The sequence below is a fragment of the Thalassophryne amazonica genome, chromosome 4 (genome assembly GCF_902500255.1).
Source record: "Thalassophryne amazonica chromosome 4, fThaAma1.1, whole genome shotgun sequence".
In the NCBI taxonomy this organism is placed as follows: Eukaryota; Metazoa; Chordata; class Actinopteri; order Batrachoidiformes; family Batrachoididae; genus Thalassophryne; species Thalassophryne amazonica.
In genome coordinates this window covers 45,473,022-45,490,748 of record NC_047106.1, presented here as the reverse complement: position 1 = coordinate 45,490,748, position 17,727 = coordinate 45,473,022, and the positions used below count along the sequence as shown (strand labels likewise).

The 17,727-nt window shown below is 42.3% G+C and overlaps 1 protein-coding gene and 1 non-coding gene across 8 annotated transcripts in view; both read left to right on the top strand.

Annotated features, from left to right (window-relative positions):
• Positions 1 to 17,727, top strand: part of LOC117508145 (eukaryotic translation initiation factor 4 gamma 1-like) — a 210,168-nt gene that overhangs the window by 177,336 nt on the left and 15,105 nt on the right. For all 7 annotated transcript variants that reach the window (XM_034167809.1, XM_034167811.1, XM_034167810.1 and 4 more), the window contains 12 exons: positions 1,465 to 1,598; positions 1,787 to 1,912; positions 3,367 to 3,777; positions 4,200 to 4,346; positions 4,565 to 4,801; positions 6,765 to 6,869; positions 7,788 to 8,078; positions 8,331 to 8,442; positions 8,581 to 8,695; positions 9,187 to 9,464; positions 11,787 to 11,914; positions 17,518 to 17,690. In XM_034167809.1, the coding sequence (XP_034023700.1) occupies positions 1,465 to 1,598; positions 1,787 to 1,912; positions 3,367 to 3,777; positions 4,200 to 4,346; positions 4,565 to 4,801; positions 6,765 to 6,869; positions 7,788 to 8,078; positions 8,331 to 8,442; positions 8,581 to 8,695; positions 9,187 to 9,464; positions 11,787 to 11,914; positions 17,518 to 17,690 (2,257 nt within the window). The remainder of the gene's footprint in view (positions 1 to 1,464; positions 1,599 to 1,786; positions 1,913 to 3,366; positions 3,778 to 4,199; positions 4,347 to 4,564; positions 4,802 to 6,764; positions 6,870 to 7,787; positions 8,079 to 8,330; positions 8,443 to 8,580; positions 8,696 to 9,186; positions 9,465 to 11,786; positions 11,915 to 17,517; positions 17,691 to 17,727) is intronic.
• LOC117509684 lies at positions 4,044 to 4,118 on the top strand. Its single transcript, XR_004560476.1, has one exon. It is a non-coding gene; the product is annotated as a small nucleolar RNA SNORD66 (small nucleolar RNA).

Here is a 17,727-nt window from a genome sequence, read left to right as displayed (position 1 = left end):
CTTAACCCCTCTCAAAGCCATTAAAATATGTTAATCGTGAGTCACTTTTGTGTGGATTAAAGTCACTAACTGGGAGTCTTGTCTTTTTGCAGTACCCATCCCCAGTCCTCTGTGATTTCAGAAGCGATTAGAGGTGTTTTCAGCTGCCAAGCTCTGTTTTCAGCTGCCAAGCTCTGACAGAAGATGATTAATCCGCTACAAAATAATTATTTTATGTACAGCATCTGGCGCACAAAGCAGATGGAATTGTTACGATGAAATAGCCTGTAAAAAAAAAAAATAGCCTGTCCTGTCCTCGTAGCTGCCAGGTGCTCGGATAATGGGCTTTTAACAGCCTCATCCTCACCACAAACATGCCTCTAAAATCCTCCTTTGTCTTCGTAGTACCTCATACACAAACTGCCCCACACTGTTGTTGCTAAATTTTGAACTTGAAATTAGTGCCATGCTCAGAGATGAGCCTCGTTAGCTGAATATTCTGCCTCTGAGCCACTAATCTCCCAAGATTGTTGAATAACTGGAGTCGTACCCCAAAAAACCATGCTACATGGCTCATTATTCATCCTTCATTATTCAGTGGGACCAGGGCTTAATGTGTTAATTGAGGCGAGTAGGTGTTTTCCTCCTGGTGACTGTATAATTTGAACCAGAAATTTTGGTCCCAGAGGATTTGGTTTCAACGCCTGACTTCAGTGTCAGTGTGGGAACATTTTGGGTTTAAGCCAAGTGAGAGAGGGGAGTCCATTAATGCAAATGAGCCAGGATGTTGACTGTTTAAACCCCCTTTATTTAAATGCACTCTTTGTTAACAAAGGACAAGTGTCCATTTTATTTGTTTTGCTTGTGTAGTTTTATTAATCTTTTATTTATTTATATATATATATATATATTTTTTTTTTTTTTTTCCCCACATTCCCAATCAAAGAACAAAATATTCTTAAGCGTTCATTACTCTTTGAGATGATGTACTTGCATTATAATGTAATTGTATTTTCTTCAGTGGTGTTAAATGGCTTTAAAATTACAATAAAGTAATTTGTCGTACTTATTTTGTATCGTACATTAATTGCTTTTAACTACAGCAGTTACTGTGACAAGCCTGATCTCAACATTTTTATTTTATTTATTTATTTTTTAACTTTCACTTCTGATGCTCTGTGTGCTTCTTACCTATGTGTGCTGCTATACAGTGCTGCTGGAACCTCAATTTCCCTGAGGAAGTCTTCCCAAGGGATTAGTAAAGTTGTATCTAATCTTATCTAAACTTACAGGCAATTGCATATTTGCTTACCTCCCTAGTTCTGCATTGCTGCTAGGGGCAGTGCTAGTACTGTCGTAAAAAGTACAGCATAGAAGCTCAGAGTGTGAACAGTTTTCAACCTTGGTTGCAGTTGAAAACTAACAGAAAACACAATGAAATCTTAAAAAAAACAGACAATTTTAAAATTGTTGTTTATTTTTCAGATCAATGGAAGCCTATCAACACAGAGGAAAAGAAGAAATATGATAGGGAGTTTCTTCTGGGCTTCCAGTTCAGTTCAGCCAGCATGAACAAGCCTGAGGGTCTTCCAGCTATCAGTGATGTTGTCCTAGACAAGGTGCAGATACTCATTCTTAGTTCATGGCTGTATGCTTGGTTTTAAACAGTGTCACGTAAATAATTATAATTCTTTTGATTTCACTGTTAAATGAAGCATTAGCATTACTTGAGTGCTATGTACACATGATGTTTAAGCTGAGTGTTCAAACGTATGCGTCTCCCACACTTCCTTAACCCTCTGTTCAGGCTAATAAGACTCCTCTGCGTCAACTGGATCCAAGTCGTCTACCAGGAATGAATTGTGGCCCCGACTTCACACCCTCTTTCGCCAACCTTGGCAGGCCTGGCATGGGTGGAGGAAGCAGAGGACCAGTAGGTTACAATTTTATTATTATTTTTAGTTTCAAGGTCACATCGAGATATTCAAGATATTGTGATTGCCACCCTTGTTAGTGCAATATCTCAAAAACCAGTTGACGAATTTCATTTACATTTAGCATAGCGGTGTACTTGGGTGATCTCCCGACACTTTGTATTACGAATTGGTGGTGACAAGAGGGATATATCATTTCTTGATGACGCTTGTTCATTTTCATCTGCATACACATAAGTCTGCTTGAGGTTTTTTCCTCAAATCATCAGAGGGAGTTTTTCCTTATCACTATCACGTGTGTGCTTGCTCTAGGGGTTGGTAAGGTTAGACATCATTTGTGGCAGCTTTGTTGTGATTTGGCACCATAATAAATACAATAAATTGAATTGAAAATGTGTAAAAAAAAAAAAACTGGACACTATATCATTGTCTCCTGCAGACGGACGGTTGCCAGGAGGACACACACACACATACATATATAACAAAAATATAAACTCAAATATTGGTCACAAATCTGTGTTCGTACGCACTTTTCCTTTGCTGAGATAATCCATCCCACATCACAGGTGTGACATTCAGATGCTGATTAGACAGCATATTTATTGTACAGGTGTGGCTTAGGCTGGCTACAATAAAAGACCACTCTGAAGTGTTTAGTTTTATCACATAGCACAATGCCACAGATGTTGCAAGTTTTGAGGGAGTGTGCAATTGGCATGCTGACTGCAGCAGAGCTGTTGCCCGTGACTTGAATGTTCATTTCTCTTCCGTAAGCCGTCTCCAAAGGCGTTTCAGAGAATTTGGCTATACATCCAACCGTCCTCACAACCGCAGACCGCATGTACCCACACCAGCTCAGGACCTTTGCATCCAGCATGTTCACGTCCAAGATTGTCTGAGAGCAGCCACCCGGACATCTGCTGCAACAAGAAACCATCTCAGGAAAGCTCATCTGCATCCTCGTCATCCTCATCTGTGTCTCGACCTGACTCCAGTTCGTCGTCATAACCACCTTGAGTAGGCAAATACTCACATTCGATGGCATCTGGCTGGTGATCAACTCTAGGCGAAGTTGTGTTGCACTGTGTGAAGCAAATGGTGGTCACACCAGATACTTAGTAGTTTTCTTAACCCACCCCCCAATCTTGATTTGTCACACTTGTGAAGTGGGATTGATTATCACAGCAAAGGCGAAGTGCTCACTAACACAGATTTATACAGATTTGTGAACAATATTTGAAGAAATGGGTCTTTTGTGTATATAGAAAATGTTTTATATCTTTGAGTTAAGTTCATAAAAAATGAAGAGGAAAAAAACCCCCCACAAGTGTTGCGTTTATATTTTTGTTCATTGTATATATTGGAAACTTGCATTCCTGTTTTCTTTTTCTTTTTACATTTTTTCATATATTTTTTCCTGTATTAGACCTTCTCATTGATCTCTTTTTCATAGCCTCCAGGTATGGGCATAGGTGTTGGGGGGCCACGTCGCTCTCAGCAGATGCAGAGGAAAGAACCAAGGAAAATCATAACCAGCATGTCACTCAGTGATGACGTGCAGCTTAACAAAGCGGAGAATGCTTGGAAGCCATCAGTGAAGAAGGTTATTCGCGTCCGTGGAGTGGAAGAAGTTGAAGATAATGATCCAGAGCACCTTAAGACTCAGGAGCTGTTTAAATGTGTTCGTAGCATCCTCAACAAACTAACTCCCCAGAAGTTTCAACAGCTAATGAAGCAGGTGATGGACCTGACCATTGACACAGAAGAGAGGTTGAAAGGAGTCATAGACCTCACCTTTGAGAAGGCCATCTCCGAGCCAGACTTTTCAGTGGCCTATGCCAACATGTGTCGTTGCATTATGGGGGTAGGTGGTGATACTCGAAATAAGGGAATACGTGCTCAATAAGCCTGTTTACAGTAGCACTGGTAAGATGTTAAGCTTTTCTTACAGTTTGTTTCATCAATTAAAACTTGATTTGTTTAGAATTAGTGGCTACTATTCAAAAGTAATTATAAAAATCAACAAGAAAAAATATGATAGCCACTGTTCATGTTGTTTGTTCATGTTACCCTGAAGAGCAACTGCAGTTGTAGTAATGTGTTAAAAAGTTTACACATGAAAATTCCAAGCTCCAGTGATGAATTTAAATTAGTGCCACGTGTCTGGGCCACTGACTAAAGTGATGGAATTGAGGGTCTGAGGAGCTACCTGTATTCCGTAACCCAAAACCCAATCTTTTCTCAGTATATTGTATTTCTAATATGTGCTTGCTTTGCTTTCTTCAGCTTAGAGTCCCAACCACAGATAAGCCAGGAGTCACTGTGAATTTCCGCAAGCTGCTACTTAACCGATGCCAGAAGGAATTTGAGAAGGATAAAGATAACGATGAGATCTTTGAGAAGAAGCAGAAAGAGCTGGATGCTGCTTCAGGGGTATATTACTGCTTCATAAATTAGTGTGTGGGATTTATCCATTTTTTGAGTATGCTGGGTGTGTACTAGTTAGGGGCATTCAGAGATCATCTGTAGTTTGGAAACAAGATATTATGGTAGGGCTTTAATGGGTCATACTTTTGTTTATGTCTTATTTATATGTGGAAGTACTCATTGTCCAGTAAACACCCTTTCTCCACAACCTTTTTACCTCATAGGAAGAGGAGAAGCAGCGTCTTATTGATGAGCTAGAAGAGGCCAAAGACAAGGCCAGGAGGCGCTCACTAGGCAACATCAAGTTCATCGGTGAGCTGTTCAAACTGAAGATGCTCACAGAGGTCATCATGCATGACTGCATTGTAAAGCTGCTCAAAAACCATGATGAGGAGTCCTTAGAGTGCCTTTGTAGACTGTTATCCACTATTGGCAAAGACTTGGACTTTGAGAAAGCCAAGGTACAGTACATGCACACATATGTATGTTGCTTTATGTGTTGTTAACGTTTTGAATTTCTGTTTTCAAGATTTGTGTCTTACAACAGAGTCATAAATATACAGTCAGTCCTCTGTTTATAAGTTTTTGGCTGGGTACCAGCTAAGTGACTATTTAAAAAAAAAAAAAAAAACTCTTGTGTTTTCATTACTCATTCCAAAACATGTCTTTTAGACTGAAAGCAAATATTACAACATAAATGCAAGCAGCACAGAATGTACCCTCTGGCACACAAGAGAAGAAGAGAAGGTGGAAGTCAACATATTTTAGCCTGTTGGATGCCATATATCTTTAAATTACTAAGTGGGAACTCTTTGTCACTTTTTGACCTGCCCTCACCCGCGGTATTTTCTAACCAAGCTGACGCGCACCGCTTCATGTTACCCATGTCCACCACATGTGGCTGGAAAGTTGTGTGAAGAAGAGGCCTGTGTGCAGACACAGAGCTGGAGTGGAATTGAGCGAGTGAGAGAGAGCTATCCACTTCTGTAGACTCATTAAAGGACAGGGGAACAAACGACTGTAGTGAACAAAACCATCAATGCAACAGCACAGATATATCTGTATTATGGTATTGTCCCATCAATATATCTTCTTCTAAAATATATCAGTATAACTCATACATTGATGTACCACCCAGTCCTGCTGTCTGTAGGACATTTTTCTGTTTATTTCAGTTACATGCTACTCATGGACCAATAGGCGTTAGGTCTGTTCTCTAGAGGGGCACTTCATACACGATGCAACACATGCATCTAGGATGTTTCTGGGGAGTGTCCCTTATGCTGGTGGTGTGCAAGGATTAATCTGTTAACTTCTACTACTACTTCTTTCGGCTGCTCCTGTTAGGGGTCACTACAGGAGATCAATCGTTTCCATCTCACCCTGTCCTCTGTATCTTCTTCTTTCACACCAACCACCTGCATGCCCTCCCTCAGCATATTCATAAACCTCCTCTTTGGCCTCCCTATTCTTCCTGGCTGGTGGCTCCATCCTCAGCATCCTTCTCCTTATATACCCTGGGTCCCTCCTCTGCACATGTCCAAACCATCTCAATCTCTCCTCTCTGACTTTGTCTTCAAACCGTCCCACTTGAACTGCCCCTCTGATATGTTCATTCCTAATCCTGTCCATTTTGTCACTCCCAAAGAGAATCTTAACATCTTCAGTTCTGCCACCTCCAGCTCTGCCTCCTGTCTTTTTCTTAGTGCCACCGTCTCCAAGATGTACAACATAGCTGGTCTCACTACTGTCTTGTAAACGTTCCCCTTCACTCTTGCCAATATTCTTCGGCCACAAATCACTCCTGCCACCTTTCCATATCCAGTCCACCCTGCCTGCACTCTCTTCTTCACCTCTCTGCCACACTTTCCTTTACTTTGGAGAGTTGACCTCAAGTATTTAATCTCATCTATTTTCACCACTTATACTCCTTGTAACCGTACTATTCCACTGGGCTCCCTCTCATTCACACACGTACTCAGTCTTGCTCCTACTGACTTTCATTCCCCTTCTCTCCAGAGCATATCTCCACCAACCTAGACTCAACCTGCTCTCTCTTATTTTACTAACAAATCACAAGGTCATCTGCAAACATCATAGTCCATGGAGACTCCTGTCTGTTCTCATCTACATGCACATGACATCTGCAGTGTGTTTTCTGACTTACAGTTGAGATTGCTGACATTGCTTTCTTCTGCAAGCTTCCATTCCTCACAAAAGGCATGTCGTGGATTGGGTCATCAGCGAGTAAAAACAAATATGGATAAATCTCCCCCCCCCCCCCCCCCCAAAAAAAAAAACCCAAAAACATCTTCAAGTCACTGCCTGCCTGTCTATTTTGTCAATGTACTTACCAGCTAAAATTGGCAATTGGTTGTTACATTGACTGCTGACGGTTACTAACCCATTTTTTTGTTTCTTCAGCCTCGTATGGACCAGTACTTCACTCAGATGGAGAAAATAATAAAAGAAAGGAAGACCACTTCAAGGATTCGCTTCATGTTGCAAGATGTGCTGGATCTTAAAAGGGTAACGTATAAACACGCGTGCATATATAACACCTGGATTTATGACTGTCCTGGTTCAAGAGTCAAATCCAGGATTTCAGTGACTTCATGGGCTCATCCATCAGAAGTGTATCTGTAGGTGGTCCAAATGTCAAACTTGGAGAGGTGCACTTGTCTCAGCAGTGACTCTGCAAAAAGGGGACTCATGAGGGAAAACACCATGACAACTGTGAAGGTATTACAAGTTTCTGTGGATGCTATTGGAGAAACTGCATAGTGCAGTTCTATGTTGGGTCATCATTTATAAAGCTTCATGGTGAAGTGGACCAGAGAGGACTTTTTTTAAAATGAAGATATGAAATTTCAGCGACAGTTATCCAGGTGTAACCTGGCAGACTTAAGCTGTGATTTGATCTGTTTTATTGTATTTCCTTTTTTTGTTCATCCACAGAAACATGCTGAGATTACTGTTATTGTGTCAAGGTTCAAGGTCAAACTTGGAACACAATATGTCCCTGCTCAGGTCATGGTATCACTTGTCAGTATATGCCTGGCCCTTTGGGTCGGCAAGACAATTTGAGGAAACACTGACACCTGTATCTTTCTCTGCAGTGTATTAAAAGTCCCAAATTCTCTTGAGTGCACTGTAATTACTCAATTAGATCAGCGTCAGTGTTTTATAAAATTAAATCTATTTCAAGATGTCATCAATAAAACATGTTATCTCGGAATTAGGCTTTTATGAGTGAGCTGGTGTTGTTAAGAATTATATTAATGTTTTGCTTTTATTATAAGATGCTTTTTGCTGAAAACTGCATTCTGACATTCTATTCAGAAAATATCTTAAAGGCGAAGGTCACTAATTTCAGAACTTAAATTGCCAATGTGGTTTGTCAAATTAACTCACCTCTGTACTAACAACTAATGCTCCCCCCACCAGAATAACTGGGTGCCTAGGCGTGGTGACCAAGGTCCCAAGACGATTGACCAGATCCACAAAGAGGCTGAGCTGGAAGAACACAGAGAGCAGATGAAAGTCCAGCAAGCCCTCATTTCTAAAAAGGAGACAGTTGGACCTCCAGGAAGCAGGATGAGTGGTGGGGGTCCTGGAGGTCGTGGGGGTCCTCACACTCAAGGTCGTGGTCCTCCTCCCCAAGATGAGGGCTGGAATACTGTGCCTATCTCAAAGAACCGACCCATCGATACCTCTCGCCTTAGCAAAATCACAAAGGTAGGAAAGAAGTCTTCTTCAAATTGTAATTTATAATAAACTATATATAACCAAAGTGTAAATGATACAAAATGAACTGCAGACTAATTGTTTTTTAGAGGTGTATTTGTCAGCTTCTTGACGTGTTCATTTGTCACCAATTGCTTATTACATATTTCTTAATGTATTATCAGCTTGTTGGTAATGAGGTGTTGGAAGACTTGTATATGAGATAAATATTACAATTCCATTTTGAATCAATCTCTTCTTTAGAGCCCTGTTCTTGATTTCAACAATCAGTTGCTTGCTCCAGGGGGTAAAGGTACATGGGGGAGCTGGGGCAAGGGCAGCAGCGGTGGTACCAGTGCCAAACCTGCTGATTCTGGTAGGTTTCACAAATTGTTGTGATTACTGTTCATACAAAATCAAAGTCTAGTTCAACTCAGTATAATCTCAAAATAAAGATTTTATTTATTTTTCACTGAAACTCAGGTTGTACAATGTGTGTAATTTTTCCTTTCAGGCTCAGAGTCGGGTGGTCGTCCAGCCACCAGTACACTGAACAGGTTTTCTGCCTTGCAGCAACCTTCATTATCCTCAGGCTCTTCACTTGACTCAGATAGACGAGTTCCTCAGAGGTAAGCTACATGGCCGAATACCCATTTGTCAGCTCTGACATGTGAAAGCAGAAACATACAGTGCATTCAGAAAGTATTCACAATGCTTCACTTCTTCCAGGTTTTATGTTACTGCCTTATTCCAAAATGGATGAAATTCATTTTTCTCCTTAAATTCTACACACAATACCCCATAATGAAAATGTAAAAAAAAAGTTTTGTGGTTTTTTTTTTTTTTTTAGATTTTTGCAAAATTATTATTATTAATAATAATAATAATAATGAAATCACATGTACATAAGTATTCACAGCCTTTCCCATGAAGCTCAAAATTGAGCTCAGGTGCATCCTATTTCCACTGATCATCCTTGAGATGTTTCTGCAGCTTAATTGGAGTCCACCTGGGGTAAATTCAGTTGATTGGACATGATTTGTAATTTCTAATTACTATATTACTAAGTTTATCAGTAAATTTAGTGTCGGCACACTTAGTTTGCTCTTCTGTTCTATAGAAACAGCTCAAGTCGAGAACGTGGTGACAGGTTTGATCGCGACAGATCTGATCGTGGCAGCGACCGCTTTGACCGGCGAGATGAGCGACGGGATGAACGACGGGATGACCGTGACCGAAACCGGCTGCAAGTCACCAAGCGCAGCTTCAGTCGGGAAAAGGAAGAACGGAGTCGGGAGAGAGACCAACGGCCATTAGTGGAGCCTGTTCGCAGAGTTGCGAGTGTGACAGATGACAAAGACAGAGGCAGCAGAGATCGAGCCAGGAGTAAAGACAATGGTAGGTGCTGTGATGTGTTTATTCAAACAAGATTCATATTATAGCTTTGGCCACTCGGCAGACAAACATAACAGAATGGACTTCAGGGTTTACAATCCTAGAATTAAGGAAGCAAGATATACTGTTTTATATGATCTCAAAATTCAACTGCAATTAAATTACAGGGTATATTTTCTCCTACTGTGTACATGCAACTCCATATACTGTGCTCTTCTGGAAGAAGAATTTAGATAAAGATATTTAAAAATAAAGAGATTCCTCCCAGGCAATTGGGTAGGGATTTTAATAGTGTGTGAAAAAAAAAATAAATATATATATATATATATATATATATATATATATATTAGTTGAAAGGGCCCTCCCCCTTGTTAGAGTAAAGGTGTGCTTTTGGGGACATTTTAAATACTTTTTTAACCCATAATAATAATGAGAATAAATATATTTTTAACAACTAAAACATTACATCATTGTTACAGCATGTCCTAGTTTACTACTACAGTACTGCACTCAGTGGAATTGATGAGACGTAAAAAGATTCTTTACTACATTTTCAAAAAAAAAAAATTAGAATAAGAAACAGCTTGTATTGAATGTATTGCAGTTAATTGCAAGGTAACTATGGGCAGTCATGTAATTAAATGGCAGCTCTAAATTGAAGGTTTGCAAATTTGAGGCTTTATTTTTTTCATAATGTAAACACTGCTTTAGCCAGCAGAGGTTAATGAGGTAATTAATGTTAACGGGTACAAAACTAGGGCTGCCACGACTAGTCGACTATTGAAACCGTCGACAACTAATTTACTGATTGACAAGTCATTTGCTTGAACCACTGAAGCAGTGCTTCGATCTGCTGCTTCATTGGAACTTTGCTTTGCTCCTCTTCAGAAGCGGCAACTCCGCTTCTTATCCCCTCTCAAAGCCATTAAAATATGTCAATCATGAGTCACTTTTTTGTGGATTAAAATGACTAACTGGGACTCCTGTCTTATTGTGAGAAAGAAACAAGAATCATCCTCCATTCCATTGCTCCAAACGCTACGCCGCCAAGTCAAGTTAGAAAGATAGTCCGCTCGGAATTAATAACTTAAAAGTGAATTGCTGTTTAAATCAAATGACACCTGTTTCCAAACATTGTAATACAAACAATAAACTGCAATCGATCAAAATGGTTTTTTTTTCATATGAGCCGACTTGTCAACTAATCGAAAAAATAATCGTTGACTATTAAAATAGTCGTTTGTGGCAGCTCTACACAAAACATGAGTAAACAGCTTCTTTCAGTTACTGATCAGATGATTATACATGAGGTAAACAATTGAAAGTCCATTTGTAAAATATAGACTTGATCAGTAAGACTGACTACTACTATTCTTCCAAGTTATTCACAGGACTCTCTAAAAAACTGTTCAGTGTAAAAAAAAAAAAAAAATTCCTTTTTTAATTCAAGAATGTGGTCTTTCAGTTTGAAACTGTTATTTCTTAGGAACAAAGAACATTTTTGTTTTTGTTCTACTGCTTCTTTTACCCTGTGAAGAGTTGGGATGCAAAAGCGAGTAAGTTCACCCCATCACTTTTGTTTTAAAATAAAGATATTTACCTAATGGAAGCTGGACATCTCACTGTTTTAAAACAAAAGTAATTAGGTTTTACTGGGTTTTGCACCTGAACTCTTCATATACAATCAGAGTGTGAATCCCATTACCTTCGTCAGTATACAAATAGTTCTCAAATCTCTTCATATTCTTATACATGTACAGTGCCATCTTGTGGTCATAGATAGTATTTTTTTAATTATTTTATATATTCCTTTTTCTGTGTAGATTAAGAACTTTTCTAATATTATTTTTTCAGGGTTCTGTCACTGATTGACTGAAACTATCAGTCAAGGCCTGCAACATGACACAGCAGGAGCAGTATACATTAAATATGTTTTATCTTTCATGATAATGAAAGATAAAACAATTGTGCATATATCTACTGTTGGACCTTGGCTGATAAATAGCACCATCAAGGAATGTTGGTAGTGTAGTTTTCCATTACAGCAACAGTACCTCAATTATTTTGTCAGTTGTAGTAGTGAACAGCTTCAACACATATATGATATGTTTGTGGTACTGTGAGAATTACGCCCATCATTAGGTAATACGATAAGGAGTGGAATTTGTTTTACTCTTTAAAACTTTTGTGTCCTTGTTTACTGTAAAATAACAACTGGCACATTTACCATGGTAAGAACAAAATACTCAGGATACTTGAAAATCACTACAATATGTAATGTCCAGATATCAATTTTTTTTGTTATTTATTCTTTTGTATTAACAGTGAAACGGGAGACCTCTGCCACTCCCCCACCTGTCCCGGCTGTGATCAAGCCTGCTTTAACTGAAGAGGAGTTGGACAAGAAGTCTACAGCTATCATTGAAGAGTACCTTCATATCAATGACATGAAGGTAGCAGCACACTGTTATACAGGATAAAATAAATCTTTATTGTCCACCAAAATGGAAATTTGTCTTTGGCTCACATAAAAGAAAAAATAAAGAAAACGTAATTAGTCATAAACGAAGACAGGACATAAACAGACATATTGCACATCAAATGCTGAACCACTGAAACCAGTTCATGTCAGGGGCTGTGGCTGAAATATGCTCAGTTATTTTGTGGAGTTAAGAATGTTGATTACACTTGAAATGAAGGACTTATTTATTATGTAGCACCTTCCAGAGTACATGGGCTCAGACTGGCTGAAGAGCAGATAGGGATCATCTGCCAATATACTCTTTGCCTTCTTTATCGTCCTTTCTGTAAAGAGTTGGTGTAAAGATTTTGGGGATTTACAAGGGGCGATTGAGATGTTTTGGGTCTGACGCAGAAAAAGTAGGGTGTAGTTCTCCATTTTTTCATTTTGAGAAACCAACATTTCTCAAGAATGTGTGAAATTTTGGCTCATTGGATGCAATGCTGAGAAATGTTGGTTTCTCAAAATGCAGAGATGAACCACATCCTCCTTTTTTGGGACAGGCTCAAAACTTCTCAATCGCCCCTCATAACAAATGCTTTAAGTTGCTATTGACACAATTCTGGATCACCTGTTCTCACATCTGCAATTTAGGTAGCCATACCAGGCAGTGAGGTGAGACATTAAAAACACTCTCGACCATTGTTGTATCAATTCAATTTCAGTTCAATTTATTTTCATTTATATAGCGCTAAATCACAACAGAGTTGCCTCAAAGCGCTTCGCACAGGTAAGGTCTAACCTTACCAACCCCCAGAGCAACAGTGGTAAGGAAAAACTCCCTCTGAGGAAGAAACCTCAAGCAGACCAGACTCAAAGGGGTGACCCTCTGCTTGGGCCATGCTACAAACATAAATTACAGAACAGTTCACGGACGAATATACAAGAAATGCTGTTGGCGCAGAGGACGGGAGGATCGCCAACACGAATACAACTCCCATCTCTGGATGGAGCTGCACCTTAAACAGAGAGAAAAAAACAGAATCAGGCATCAGAAAGACAAAAAAAACTGTATAATTTGCCAGCATTAAACAACAAGAAAACAGACAAATACTAAGGTGATCGCCGGCCACTAGCCCTAAACTTCACTAAAAGACCCAGAATTTAGGTAAAGTTGAGGCCGCGGCCTGCTCCAATTACTAATAAATGAATTAAAAGAGTAAAAAGCGTAAAACAAAACTGTACCAGTATGCTAGCCATATGAAAGGGAAAATAAGTGCATCTTAAGTCTGGACTTGAAAGTCTCCACAGAATTTGACTGTTTTATTGACGCAGGGAGATCATTCCGCAGAACAGGGGCACAAAGCTGTGTGACCCGCAGACTTCTTATTCACCTTAGGGACACAAAGTAGTCCTGCACCCTGAGAACTTAAACCCGGGCCAGTACGTAAGGTTTAATTAGGTCAGCTAGGTAGGGAGGTGCCAGTCCATGAATAATTTTATAGGTTAGTAGCAGAACCTTAAAATCTGATCACACTGGGACAGGACGCCAGTGAAGGGATGCCAAAATGGGTGTAATGTGGTCAAACTTTCTGCTTCGTATCAAACGTCTGGCTGCAGCATTTTGAACCAATTGGAGACCCCTAATGCTCGACTACGGTAAACCAGAAAATAGAACATTGCAGTAGTCCAATCTAGAAGAGATAAATGCATGGATCAGGGTCTTGGCATCCGGTGTAAAGTCCGGTGTTTCGGCCTGGAGACAGGAGTGGAAGTCACTTGTGGGCTCAGAGAATTTACATCTGGCAAATTCAAGGGGGAGAATCGCTTCACGGTTCGCACTGGCGAGTGTGATCGGGGTGCCACAACCGGGCACCAAGCCCTACGGGGGCTTACTCCGCCTAGCCACAGTCCGAAAGCCGTCCTCCTCAGCCGGCATTGCTAAGCTGATGCTAATGGGCTCGCTAGCCAGCCCAACACTAACCTCATCTGGAGCGCCCGTAACATCTAACTCCACTGCGCTAAGAAGCTGCTCTAACTTACGGACACGGCTCTCTAAGAGAGCCACCCTGTCTTTCAACATCACGCAGGATTTACGGAGGGTGTAAAGTAGAATTAGTAGTGTACTTTGTGCACTAAGAAATTCAAGAATGTAGCCAAGCAAACACGAGCTAACCAATAATGGATAAGCTAACCACTCCTAAGGCTCACACAGACGCAAATAAATGAATTAAAATTCACAGCAATTACACTGAAAACCTAACAGAAGTATTAAACAGGTAAAAAAGCAGCAGCTATAAAATACAGTAAACAGTTAATTAACTAACAGGAGTGTAAAAAAATGAAATGAAAAAATGATGACGGGGGTCCGAAATAGGTCTCACTGTCGACCGATCACCTGGTGGTGAGTTGGATCCGCTGGGAGGGGAGGAAGCCAGTCAGACCTGGCAGGCCCAAACGTATCGTGAGGGTCTGCTGGGAACGACTGGCAGAACCCTCTGTCAGCGAGGTCTTCAACTCCCACCTCCGAGAGAGCTTCTCCCAGATCCCGGGAGAGGTTGGAGACATGGAGTCCGAGTGGACCATGTTCTCCACCTCCATTGTCGATGCGGCCGCTTGTAGCTGTGGTCGCAAGGTCTCTGCTGCCTGTCGCGGCGGCAATCCCTGAACCTGGTGGTGGATGCCGGAATTAAGGGATGCTGTCAAGCTGAAGAAGGAGTCCTACTTGTCTTTGTTGGTAGGTGGGACCCCGGATGCAGCTGACAGGTACCGGCAGGCCAAACGTGCCGCAGCCCATGCGGTCGCAGAGGCAAAAACTCAGGTCTGGGAGGAGTTCGGGGAGGCCATGGAGGAGGACTATCGGTCGGCTTCGAAGAAATTCTGGCAAACCATCCGACGCAGCTCTCCACCAGCACTGTATATGGTGTGGGTGGGGAGCTGTTGACCCTGACTGGGGATGTTGTTGGGCAGTCAAAGGAGTACTTCGAGGATCTCCTCAATCCCATCGTCACGTCTTCCTAAGAGGAAGCAGACACTGGGGACTCAGAGGCAGACTCATCCATTACCCAGGCCGAAGTCACCGAGGTGGTCAGAAAGCTCCTCGGTGGCAATGCTCCTGGGGTGGATGAAATCCGTCCTGAGTACCTTAAATCTGTGGATGTTGTGGGACTGTCTTGGCTGACATGCCTCTGCAACATCACGTGGCGGTTGGGGACAGTGCCTCTGGATTGGCAGACCGGGGTGGTGGTCCCTCTGTTTAAAAAGGGGGACCGGAGGGTGTGTTCCAACTTCAGGGGGATCACACTCCTCAGCCTCCCCGGTAAGGTCTATTCCAGAGTACTGGAGACGAGAATTCGACCAATAGTCGAACCTCGGATTCAGGAGGAGCAGTGTGGTTTTCGTCCTGGTCGCGGCACACTGGACCAGCTCTACATGCTCCATCGGGTGCTCGAGAGTTCATGGGAGTTCGCCCAACCAGTCCACATGTGCTTTGTGGATCTGGAGAAGGCGTTTGACCGTGCCCCTTGGGGCACCCTGTGGGGGGTGGTCCGGGAGTACGGGGTCCGGGGTCCTTTGCTAAGGGCTATCCGGTCCCTGTACGACCACAGCAGGAGCTTGGTTTGCATTGCTGGTAGTAAGTCAAACCTGTTTCCAGTGCACGTTGGCCTCCGCCAGGGCTGCCCTTTGTCACTGGTTCTGTTCATTATCTCTATGGACAGAATTTCTAGGCACAGCCAGGGTGTAGAGGGGGTCTGGTTTGGGAACCACAGAATCTCGTCTCTGCTGTTTGCGGACGATGTGGTTCTGTTGGCTTCATCAAATCAGGACCTTCAGCGTGCACTGGGGCAGTTTGCAGCTGAGTGTGAAGCATCCGGGATGAAAATCAGCACCTCCAAATCCGAGGCCATGGTTCTCGACCGGAAAAAGGTGCTTTACCCTCTTCAGGTTGGTGGAGTGTCCTTGCCTCAAGTGGAGGAGTTTAAGTATCTCGGGGTCTTGTTCATGAGTGAGGGACGGATAGAGCGTGAGATCGACAGATGGATCGGTGCAGCATCTGCAGTGATGCGGTCGCTGTATCGACAGTCGTGGTGAAGAGAGAGCTGAGTAGGGGGGCAAAGCTCTCGATTTACAGATCGATCTACGTTCCGATCCTCACCTATGGTCATGAGATTTGGCTCATGGCCGAAAGAACGAGATCGCGAGTACAAGCGGCTGAGATGAGCTTCTTCCGCAGGGTGGCTGGGCGCTCCCTTAGAGATAGGGTGAGGAGCTCGATCACTCGGGAGGAGCTCGGAGTCGAGCCGCTGCTCCTCCACGTCGAAAGGAGCAAGTTGAGGTGGCTTGGGCATCTTTTTCGGATGCCCCCTGGACACCTCGTTGGAGAGGTGTTCCGGGCATGTCACATCGGGAGGAGGCCCCGTGAAAGGCCCAGGACACGCTGGAGGGACTATGTCTCTCGGCTGGCTTGGGAACACCTTGGGGTTTTTCTGGAGGAGCTGGGGGAGGTGTGTGTGGGCGGCTTTGCTTGAGCTGCTGCCCCCCGTGACCCTACTCCGGATAAAGCGGAAGAAAATGGATGGAAGGGTCCGAAATAGCTAACGCAAGCTAACCGCTAGCGAAAATGCTAGCCGCTCTTAAGATTTTACACAGGAGTAAAATAATTACTTAAAATTCACAGCAGTTCAACTGAAAAATGAACAGAAGTATTAAACGGGTAGAAAAGAAACGGCTATAAAAGTAGCAATGGAGAGCGGAGGGGTCGACCTAGCTAGCGAAAGCTAACTGCTAGCGAATGCTAACAGCTAGCGATTCACAACAGGACTGTTGTTAAATAATTTTCAGAGTAGATACAATTAATAACCAGAAGAGTGCTAAATAGAAATAAAAGAAGCGTATACAACTGTGTGAAGTTCAGAGTGGCGTCACAGCAACAAACAATCCATCTGAAGCAAGTTGCCCAAGCAAGTTGTATGCCAGTGGTTCTCAAATCAGTCCTCAAGGACCACCTAACCTACTCATTTTCCATCTCTCCCTACTCTGCCACAAGCCGTTTAGCTCACTCAGGTGTATAACTAATCAAGTACAAAAAGACAACTGTGACCCCAGTGAGCCTTTTCAGAAAAATGGGTCTTTGAGTTAAAAACTGAGATAAAATCTAAGATTATAACTCTGGCATACATCTTAGGATGCATTAAATGTCATGTTACTGTGTTAAGTACAGCCAGCCCAGTGTCATCTGTGCCTCTGCTGCTCCTTTTGGCTAACTGAAAACATGGTGGCTGAAGTAGATGTTGGGTAACTGGACAAAACTCACACCATAGTTTTACAATTGATGGAGGTTACTGCAACAGGTCTGAAGTTGTTTGGTATCTGTGCACCAGGTTTTGCCTTCAGAATCTTACCTCTTAATTGTCTAATTTTCTCACCCAGTAATTCACAGGTGTTGGCATGTGCCAGCAATTAGCATTTGGCATATCTGCAATGACCCAACTATGAATGAAATTTTACATGCCTTTAGGTACCTAAACCGATGTAATGGACACGTAGGAGCTTTGACACTCAAAACTTTGTGTATTTCCTTCTTTGCCCCAAAAGGAAGCTCTGCAGTGTGTGCAGGAGCTGAACAGCACCCAGCAACTATTCGTGTTTGTACGAAATGGGCTGGAGTCGACTTTGGAGCGCAGCACTATTGCCAGGGAACATATGGGTCTGCTGCTGCACCAGCTCATAAAGACCAAGATCCTCCCACAAGAACAGTACTGCATAGGGTCAGTGTGTAGCTTTCAGTAGGGGGCGGAGTCCAGC